At 56.3% G+C, this 10,762-nt stretch overlaps 1 protein-coding gene across 1 annotated transcript; it reads left to right on the top strand.

The window, feature by feature from the left end:
- Positions 1 to 2,658: 2,658 nt before the first annotated feature.
- Positions 2,659 to 5,458, top strand: TMEM185B (transmembrane protein 185B). The gene has a single exon (XM_008686104.2). The coding sequence runs from the start codon at positions 3,064 to 3,066 to the stop codon at positions 4,114 to 4,116; it is 1,053 nt and encodes a 350-aa protein (XP_008684326.1). The 5' UTR covers positions 2,659 to 3,063; the 3' UTR covers positions 4,117 to 5,458.
- The last annotated feature ends 5,304 nt before the right edge of the window (positions 5,459 to 10,762 follow it).

Genomic DNA, 10,762 nt, shown 5'->3' with positions numbered 1-10,762 from the left:
ATTCGCTCATTCACTCAACCAGCATTTCTCGAGCCCGTGCTATGACCTAAGCATTGGCTGGGTGTCTGGAACTCAAATCTCAGAGGGAAAGGATGGCCAACAAACTCAAGCCAGTGAAATGAGTCCCATGACAGAACAAAGGCCCTGATACTGTACGAGGTCAGAGGAGGGTCACCAGCCCCCCAGGGGTCGACAAGCTTCCCCAAGGCCTAAAGCTGTCTTGGGTCTTGGTGATCAGGAAGGAAAGAGGGTCATGCACGGCACATTCTGGAAGAACAGGGGGTGTGGCAGACCGCAGGAAAGGGACTTGGCCAGGTGGGCCAGGGCAAGCTCAGGAGGGCCCTGAGGTCAAAAAGGGAAGTTGGACTGAGGATACTAAGCAGGGGGGAGCCCGTGGTGGGGGGGAGGGGAGACACATCTCAGGACTCCATTCACCCTGACTCAGGGGATAGGCAGGCCTGAGCTGGACTAGAGCACCCACGCACCCTCTGTAAATGAAAGAACGTGCCCTCCACTTTGTGCACCGGCCTCACAGGTGCCTAGGTCAGCAGTACCTGGCACAGAACAAACAATCCAGGTTAGCTTTCAAGGTTAACATAAAGACAAGGGCAAGCCCCTGAGAGACTGACCACATCAGGGAAAATAGCAGGGGTGTCCTGAGCGCCCAGGAAAGCCAGCTGAGGGGACAGCAGGCGGCAGCCCTCCACCTGCGGCTTTGGCACAGAGCTGGAAGCAGGCCCCGAGGTCCAGCAGGAACGGGGTGGCAGCGGCGGCACATCGCCTGGTGACTGGCCTCCTCAGAACTCCCTTCCTGGATGTGAACCAGGTGCTTGTCCTAAAGGAGGAGCTCTAGAGATGGGAAAACTCACTCCAAACTCCTGTCTTCGCCACAGAGCTGGCTGCAGAGGCCCTGAGGTCATCTAGCTACAGGGAGGAGGCCGGGGAGGCTTTCTGACTGCTCTAACAGGGTCCAGGGGACGTGGCTCACCAGTGTGGTCATATTGATAGCTCACATTTCTCTAAATGCAACGTGCTTTCCACGTATTGGTTCATCGGACATGTCTTCCTTGGCCCATTTCAGAGTTGGACGGGTACAAAGGTTTTGAATTTTAAATTGTTTTAACCAGCAAATCCCTTCTTGAAAGGAAATAATAAAAGAAGCACCAACATGAAAAACGGAGTAGAGCAACTCTGGATGGGACAAAGGCTAGAGCCCCATTAGCTAACATCCCCCCACATGACTCCGGAGGGGTTCTTTAGAAACCAGGGGCCCTGAAGACACATCGAGGTGGCCTGGCAGGGCTCACCTGGTTGGGAGTCCCGTCCCCAGGACCACCGAATTGCCCCTAGCTGAGGTGGGGGCTGGTGAAGTTGTAGGGAGATCTCTGAGGGGTACAATTGTCCACATCACACCATGTTTCAGGAGCATCCTGTTAATGCTGACCTGGAAAGGCCAGCTCCTGCATCTGGACCGTGGCCCCTACGTCTCTCTGGAAGCCCTTCCTTGTTACGCCGCAGAGACCCTGACTGACACTAAGCACGTTCCTCCGATGGCCTTCCCCTCAGAGCCCAGTACTTGAGCGTCCGCATGCGGTGGGACTGCATGGGACAGGTGGGGGATCTGAAAGACAGGAAGAACGACCAACCCCGGCTCTGCTGGGCAGGGGATGAGTGGAGAAGAGAGGGACGAGTACTCCAGGGTCTGTCAAGTGGGCAAGAGAGAGGGGAGTGCTCCAAATCACAGACCTGATGGAACACAGCTGGCCCTTGGAAACCACTTAACAGCCCAGGAAACTGAGGCCGAGACAGACCAGGGTGAATCTGCTGAGGTCTCTTAGCTGGTGGGTGGCAGAGCCTAGCCTAAAACCCAAATTTCTTGACCTCTCTGGTCCAGTGCCCTTTTTCCAACATCGCTCTGTGAGAATCAGATTTAGGCTGGGCCAAACGAGTAAAACTGAGGATTCGGGACTACAAATCGAGAGCCCTGAATCTGAGTTTCATTCTGCTCTGAACCTGCCAGGTGACCTGGGGCAAGAAGCACCTGCTCCAGGGGACTTTGCCTGGGGGCCCCACAGGGGTCGAACACCCTCCCCAGCACCTGCCCTCCACCTCTGGGGTGAATGGGGCGGTATGAGGTCACCGCCGCCTAGGCACTGTGCCTCGACCATTCCACGGGCAGCCTGAGAACTGCCATTGCCCGTCCAGGCGGAGTCCAGCCCTGGAAGTCGTCTGTTCCAGGCAAAGCCCCCCACCCCATCCCGCGCGGGCCTCCGTCGTGGGTGGCGGCTCAGGGTAAACCCACCGCCTCCCTGCAGACACAGCAGGCGCACTCACGTCTCCACACAGGCACGCCCCGCCCTGCGCACTCGCGGTTACCCGCACCCACCCCCTCGCTCCCAAACTCCCACACCCGCCCGGCCACCCGCCTTCGCTCGTGCCCACGCCGTTGCCCCTTGGCGCTGCTGGCGCCGGACCTCACGACGGTGCCCCAGCCCCGGGGTCGGTTGCCGGCGACGGGGAGGCCCCTCGGCGGGCCCCGCCCCCGCCCCGCCCAGGCCCCGCCCCCGCCTAGGCCCGGCCCCTGGGCCGGCCGGGAGGATGTGAGCTCACTCCCGCCTCCCTGCTGCCGGCGCCGCCAGGAAGCGTCCGCCCGAAGTCAGCCAACCGGCCGGCCGGGGTGTCAGCGGCGCCCTGCGCCCCGTCCCCCCCGGCGCCACACGCAGTAGCTGATTTCCGGATGGGTACGGAATGAAGGCGGACGGCGGGGCCGAGGCAGCGCCACACTCCTAGACGCCGCGCCGCCCGGGGCCCGGAGTCGCAGGCAGAGCGCAGGCGCACGCCCACCCCCGCCGCGCTTCCGGCCGGGCCACGTGACCGCGCGCGCACGTGTTCCGGCCCCTCGGCGCCGCGGGTCGGATCCTCCTCCCGGTCCGTCCCGGCCGCTGCCTTCTTAGACCTGTGGCAGGCCGGGCGGGGAGGCGGCGGGCCCGGGAAGCGGCGGAGACGCGGCGCCCGCCGAGTCGGGCGGAGCAGCGGCCCCGGTGGGCTGGCGGCGGCTTCGCCATGAACCCCAGGGGCCTGTTCCAGGACTTCAACCCGAGTAAGTTCCTCATCTACGCCTGCCTGCTGCTCTTCTCGGTGCTGCTGCCCCTCCGCCTGGACGGCATCATCCAGTGGAGCTACTGGGCCGTCTTCGCCCCCATATGGCTGTGGAAGCTGCTGGTCATCGCCGGCGCCTCGGTGGGCGCGGGCGTTTGGGCCCGCAACCCTCGATACCGCACCGAGGGGGAGGCCTGCGTGGAGTTCAAAGCCATGTTGATCGCCGTGGCCATCCACCTGCTGCTGCTCATGTTCGAAGTCCTGGTCTGCGACAGGGTGGAGAGGGGGACCCACTTCTGGCTGCTGGTCTTCATGCCACTTTTCTTCGTATCCCCAGTGTCCGTGGCCGCCTGTGTCTGGGGCTTCCGACACGATAGGTCGCTAGAGCTGGAGATCCTGTGCTCTGTCAACATCCTGCAGTTCATCTTCATTGCCCTGAGGCTGGACAGGATTATCCACTGGCCGTGGCTGGTGGTGTTCGTGCCCCTGTGGATTCTCATGTCGTTCCTCTGCCTAGTCGTCCTCTATTACATTGTCTGGTCCCTCCTGTTCCTGCGCTCCTTGGATGTGGTTGCGGAACAGCGGAGGACACACGTGACCATGGCCATCAGCTGGATAACGATTGTCGTGCCCCTGCTCACTTTTGAGGTTCTGCTAGTTCACAGATTAGATGGCCACAATACATTCTCTTACATCTCCATATTTGTCCCCCTTTGGCTTTCGTTGATAACTTTAATGGCCACGACATTTAGGCGAAAAGGAGGCAATCATTGGTGGTTTGGTATTCGCAGAGATTTCTGTCAGTTTCTGCTTGAAATTTTCCCATTTTTAAGAGAATATGGGAACATTTCCTATGATCTACATCACGAAGACAGTGAAGATGCTGAAGAAACATCAGTTCCAGATGCTCCGAAAATTGCTCCGATGTTTGGAAAGAAGGCCAGGGTAGTCATAACCCAGAGTCCTGGGAAATATGTTCCCCCGCCTCCCAAGTTAAATATTGATATGCCGGATTAAACTCCTGGAGAGCACCTGTCTGTGGATCGGGAACCATATACACACACAAAATCCACCTTACTTTTGCCTCTTTGCTCATCCATCCCAAACTTGGAACTGAAAATAGGCTCCAAACACCGTCATCTCATGCCTTGTTTGAGATTGATGCCTGTCGGCCACTCATCAGTACGCACCATAGATGTAGGGGTTATTTTAATCTGTGGCTCTGCGTGCGCGCGCATGCGTGTGTGGCGTGTGTGTGTGTGTGTGTGTGTGTGTGTGGTGTATACGTGGGACAGAACTTGCATTCCAGGCTGGTGCTTTAGAAGCTAGCTTGGGAGCAGTCAGTTGAATAGTAGGTCCTCAAATGAAATAAACAGCTGGGTCTTCTTTTTTTTTTAGTGGTACTATGCCTGTTGAAAGTATTGTTTAAAAGTATTTTTATACACTGCTAGTCTAAAGTTGTATTTCCGATTGTACCTGTTGTGACATAATAGAAAATGTAAAGAATTCTCTTTCCCACCACTTGTTTATAAGCCTTAGAGTTCTTATTTTTAGTGTTCCTACTGTTAAAATAGTTTTTCTTTGGGCTTTGCTGATACTGGTCTTTAATATCATAAAAGGTGAATTTTTCTAATGAAATGAATCCATGCATATATGATATTTATATGAATATTTTAGCAACGTATTACGTTGAATTCTAGTTCTGTGCATTACAATGTATTACGTTACAGTATTTTTTTAAGTTTACATATATGTGAAGATATACGTCTATTGCAACTGTCCTTAAAGATTGCTTAAAACGTTAGTATATACCCAGTATAAGATCTTCTCAAAGTATCAGGCATGAATATAGGGATCGTAAATCCCATGGCTGTTAATATTCAGGTGTTAGATGACTCAGTCTACACAGCTTTAAGGTCTCAGTAGAGGGAGGAGCGACCATCCTCTGGGAACAGGTGATATGCTCCAGTGTGATACCAGGCCATAAAGTGACACTGTTAATTGAGCACCTCGAATTTTCCAACACAGGCGGTAACGGCTCTTCAGGAACAACCAATATGAGCAGTAGGTGATTTGTTCATTGCGAAGAGCCTTAGAATATTACTCGGCTATAATAAAAGATGTTACTTGTCATCAGAATGCTGGAAAGAGTAGCCTGAACCAAAACACGGCCAATAAGAGCAGGCCTTATTTCAATGTCCAAACTTTTTGATCTGTCAGCAACAGGGAAAGAAGAGTTATTTGTAAAGTACAGGGTACTTCTTCAGGGACTACTGGTGCACCAGGGAATCAGGCAAAAATCAGATTCTGGGAGAATAATGTTCTTCTGACTGAGAACAAATAAATACTTTGAAAAGGAGGGTGAAATGGAAAAGTGTAGTGATATTATTGCTGGAGAAAAGGAAGGAAGGAATCCATGTTTATCATTAGCAACTTAGAAAAAATGATCTAACGTGCTAGTCAAGTATTCCAAGTCAACAACTTGATTTACCCAGCGAGGGTCATGCCCCCAACAAAAGCTGGTCCTGGGAGCCTGGCTTCCTGAAAGCCTGAGGACGCCCCAGCTCAGTTCAGTCACCTAGGACTGTGCCAAGCTCGCTCGCACACACGCGTGCACGCACACACACACACACGCACATTCTTCGTTCACACCAGCCCTCGGAATGTGGGAAGCAGCCCTGAGCAGCAGAAACATTTCGGCACCAAGGATTCATTCGTTTCTCAAATATTTATTGAGGACCGACTCTGAGCCAGCCGTGATTCAAATGTGGTCCCTCCCCACACTCACGAAGTACACAGTCAAGTGACCACGAGAAGACAGGGCGCATCACAGCAGTCTGCCTGTGGGAGGGAACAAGCCAAGAGCCGGATGTGCAAAATGCCACCCAGAACTTCAGGCCCCTCTTTGGTTTCAGGAGCCTAGAGCCCCTGATCACCCCTCCACGCCCAGATAATCTCTCAAACATGGACTTGCACTTGAGTAAGATCTGGGAGGGGAGGAGCGGGTTGCTGGAGGAATCCCGGGAAGGGCTTGGGGATCCCAGCCCCTCCTGGCTACGGTTTCAGGCTGGGGCTTGTGGACACCTGGTACAGCCCCTCCCGACGGTGACAGGTCCTCCCCACACTCACCCAACCCCCCACCCCACCCCCCCACCCCCCCGCGTTACAGAGCCAGGGTCTGCAAGTGATCAGCGTTCTCCCCCCTGTGGGCCATCCCCTATCCTGCTGGCCTCAAAAGCATTAGATAAAAAGAGTGGGGGTGACAGTTTGTGGAGAGTTAGTCCATAAAAAACAATCTCTCAGCTGTGCCTGGGGACTTCTTAATTGCCGTGTAACGCGAACTATCACAGAATGTCGCATGTGTCAAATTCTGTGACTGCAGTTTCCCCCGTAGGATGGTGTATTCGTGGGTGCTCAGAAGTCTCGGTGGCTTCCGAGTACACACTCGCGCTCCGGGGTCTACAAGTCCACTGCCGTGGGGACAGTGCAGGCCGTGGGTCTGAGGCAGGTCGGCTCCACAGCGTGTCCCGGATTCCGCCCTGGGTCCCAGGCAAAGGAGTAGTGTTCCCTGGGGTGCGTTCTTTCTCCTGGCAGAAGCACAAGAGGCCAGGCCAAGCCCCGCAAGCCCACGCGGCCGCTGCCCACCTGTGGTGTCTGTCGGAGGTCCTCGTTCCGTGGCCGAAGCACCGAGCCGAGCCCGACCCCGGTGGGGTGGGCCAGCACACGCCCAGGGAACCGGGACAGGCCGCACTGCTGTCTTGAGACAGTCCTAAAACTGGAAAGGAACCCCAACGTCTGTAGTAGCTCATGAATGGCTTTCCTCCGCTGTTTTACAAACACCCTGTGATTCTCCAAAGTTCATTATTTCTAATAAAGACGAGGGAATCTGTTCGGAGGGGGGCGACAAGGGATTTGAGGGGAGTCGAGAAGACCCTGCGCTTAGACCCCCTCTGGAAACTAGGGCAGGGCCCTGGCCGCTCCACGCAGGACGGTTTTGCAAGCGCGCCGCCTTGGAGGGCGGCCCGGGGGCTTCTGCTGGGTACTTTGGACCGGCCAGAACCCGGGGACCAGCACGCAGAGTCTAGACAGGCCTCGGCCGCACACGAGATAGAAGAGGCAGGCCCTCCCGTCCGCCCCGCGCCTGGGTCCTGGGTGGCCAGCGGGGACATGACGGCCCCCAGAAAGGAGCACACAGTAGTTCCACACTGACCGGAGGCCCGGGTCCGGTCCGAGAGTGCACGAGGCCCAGGTTGTGCTGCCCCAAACCCAGGCCGGGGTGCACCGCGGGGCCCATTTGGTGGGGATGCCCCTGTGTGGGCCACCTGACACTGCCACCAACATAGTACGTGCCACCAGCCCTCCCCCGCTCCCCCCACTGCCACAAGTAATCTCGGCCTCTGCCAGGAGCTCAAGATTAACATGCCAGGAGGGAGGTGATCGCTAGCGCTCAGGCCGGCTTTCCTCTCCTGCAGAGACTCTCTGGCCCCTTCAGCCTCAGGAGGAGGGACGCCTCTGCCCAAACTCACTCGGTAGGCTATTCGTCCAGAAAGGAAGGGCGCTCAGACGCTGGGTCACCAACGATGAGGACCAAAGTGCAGCAGCCCCTCGGCTGTCTGACATGCACCCTCCGCCGTGCTTACACTTCAGAACTACCGGCCCCATCCAGCCTGCGCTGTCTGGGCCCAGGGCAAGGCAGCGGCTCCCCCCTTCCCCGAGGGAGAAGAGAGCCTATCCCCCGATCCCCAGCTTCGCCCATCACTCCATCCAACTCGCAATCTAGGAGACTTGGAGGTGTCTCGCCCTCCTCTGGTTGGTCATGTTTCCATCTATTCTGGAAGGTGTGGGTTGAAGTGAACGACCACGACATGGCCCCCTCTTTCCCAACTGCACCTCTGGGAGAAGCCGAGCCCGTTCCTGTCCTCCACCGAGCAGAGCGCCGGAGCAGACGCGGGAGAGTGGCTCCCTTCCTTCTGCACAGCCAGGCAGGAAAGGCTTGCAAAATCAATATCACTCCCCTAACTCATCCACATTTTCTCTGTCTTGGAAAATGTGGTTGTTTTTCATTAAAGGAAGTTAACATAATGGATTTATTGTTTTTACATGAATTAATATTTTTAAAAGCTATTGGCTATAATTTCTTCCATGGTAAACGTTGATATAATTCACTTAAACCAAAGTTCCTTGGGGTCCTCAACCATTTTTAAGAGGGTGGAAGGGGTTCTGTGACCACAAACTTTGAGAACAGCTGCCCTATGTTATAGTGAGGGGAAGAGGAAAGAAAATTGAAACTGGGTGAAATACATTAGAATTGGTACGACATAGCAGACATTGCAAAATAACAGACACTGTCCTTTTTTTTTTTTTTAAAGATTTTATTTATTTATTCGACAGAGATAGAGACAGCCAGCGAGAGAGGGAACACAGCAGGGGAGTGGGAGAGGAAGAAGCAGGCTCATAGCGGAGGAGCCTGACGTGGGGCTCGATCCCATAACGCCAGGATCACGCCCTGAGCCGAAGGCGGACGCTTAACCGCTGTGCCACCCAGGCGCCCCAAGACACTGTCCTTTTTTGATTTAAGATTTATTTATTTGAGAGAGAGAGAGCGAGCAGCGGGAGGTGCAGAGGGAGAGGAAGAGAGAATCTCAAGCAGACCCCGTGCTGAGCGCAGAGCCCGACTCAGGGCTTGATGCCACAACCCTGAGATCATGAACTGCGCCGAAACTGAGAGTCAGACAACACACTGAGCCCCACCCGGGCCCCTAGATGCTGTCCTTTCTGCAACGGGTCACGGGATGGCTTCTCCCCTCTGCGACTCTCCACACTGCCTTTGCCCTCCGCAAGCCCCTGGTTTAGTTGGGTCACTGAACCCAGTGGGGTAGCTCGTATTCTCCCCTGCAGGGCCTGAGCCCTTTGCTGGTCCTGCTGGTGGTTTTATTTCACTAGAACTTAGAGGAGCCTAGGGGACCGCCAGGATTCTGGCCACAAGCCTCTCTCCATTTTGTGGTGGCGACCCCATTTGCCCTCGATAGTCCTTCCAAAGGGCGGTTGTGTTGGGGGGGGGTTTGATCCCGACCTCCAGGAGGAAATAGGGATGGACGGCCACCCCCCGGGGTTCACAGGCCACCTTCTGTCTGCGTTTGCAGGATGTCCTGTTTGTTAAACAGCTAGCGGAAGGGCAGGGCAGGGGAAGTGGGTTTTGAAGGCTTTCTCCACCGCAGCTCAGCTCCCTGCTCCCCACAGCCCCTGCCTCCTCCCTCCCCTGTGCGTGTGTCTCCCGCCTCTCACCCTGCACCAGGCCTCAGCCACAGCGACCCAGGGCCTGAAGCTCTCTCCTGGGACATGAGTGAGTCTGTGCAGAATCTTGGGCCCTGTGTCCATCCCGTCTCTTGCACCGCCCAAACCCCTACCCCTGCGCTCCTGGACAGGTGCCGCCCCCGTCCCACCCACAAGTGACATCAGCCCTCCTTCGTCTTCCCCACGCCATGACCCTCCTCCCCCTGGCCTCCCCTTGGCTGGAGCCACTCTCTGGAGCTGGAACGCCACCAGCCACATGCGGCCAAAGTTCCACCCCTTGTGGCTGCCCTGTCATTTTGACCTTGACCTTCCAGGCTTTAACCAGGGGCAGTGAGTAGGGTGGAAAGTTCAAAGACTTGCCCACCAGCCTGAGATCTTTCCAGGAAGCCAGCCCCCGTATTCCACCCCCCAACCCCATGCACACTGGGTAACCAGCCACCAATGAGAGCAATGTCTGGGTCCCCCTACTCTTGGTGGCAGTTGCCCCAGGCCAGTGCCGATGTCCAGCCAGGGCTGCCCCTGACCTGCCCCTCAGGATGCCCTGCCACTCGCTCTCCACTCCCACTTCCACTGTGCCACATGTTTAATGACATGGCTGGAAGGGGGCCTTGCTGTCCTGATCATTTGAACATTGCTTAAGGCTCCTTTCTCCACTCAAGGCCTGGCTTGTCCTTCTCTCAGTCCACCTCCGCTTAGCCTCCCACTCTGTCCTTAGTCCCTGACAGATTCTTGTCCCTTTGCACAGGACACCTGAGCCTGGGCTCCTGGCTGACCTTGAGGACCAGGCCAGGCTCTGCCCCAGTCCGGGGGTGCTCGCTGTGACTCACAGGGACTCTAACAACATCAGGGACACTCCCAAGAGCTGGGAGATTAGGGTTGTGGCCACCTGGACCCAGACCCAGTCCTCAGGAGTCCAAACGGGGCCAGAATGTCCCGTCTGGGATTGTCGCTGATGGTCACTGTCCTCCCAAGAGGCTTCAGGCAGAAGTCATGAGATGAGTGGGGAGGAGGGGCCTTGCGTGAGATGTCCCTGGGGCCCTGTCTACCACACACCCAGTGGAGGACCCTTAGCAGGAGGGAAAGGGCCATTGCAGAGCAGGCCATGGGGGCCATCCGGTGCTCCACTGGTGGCCTGGGCCAGCCCCACAGGTCCACGGGAGGGAGAGGCCCAGGAAAGAAGGTGGTGCAGACTCCGCCTTGAGGAGGACAGCGTGCTTCCACACGAGAAGGTCAAGCAACAGTTGGCCACGGCCCAAAACACAGTCTTAGCTCAGGCTGCCATAACAAGACACCACAAACTGGGTGGCCTAACACAGATGTGTCTCTCGTCGCTCTGGAGGCTGCGAGTCCAAGCCCAGGGAGCCAGCAT

Source organism: Ursus maritimus, unplaced genomic scaffold, assembly GCF_017311325.1.
Source record: "Ursus maritimus isolate PB19 unplaced genomic scaffold, ASM1731132v1 scaffold_1, whole genome shotgun sequence".
NCBI classification, from domain to species: domain Eukaryota; kingdom Metazoa; phylum Chordata; class Mammalia; order Carnivora; family Ursidae; genus Ursus; species Ursus maritimus.
Note: the sequence above shows the minus strand (reverse complement) of the source record. Positions and strands in the feature narration are given on the sequence as shown.

Coding starts and splice junctions, on each gene's coding strand:
- TMEM185B (XM_008686104.2), top strand. CDS start 3,064: ATGAACCCCAGGGGCCTGTTCCAGGACTTCAACCCGAGTAAGTTCCTC.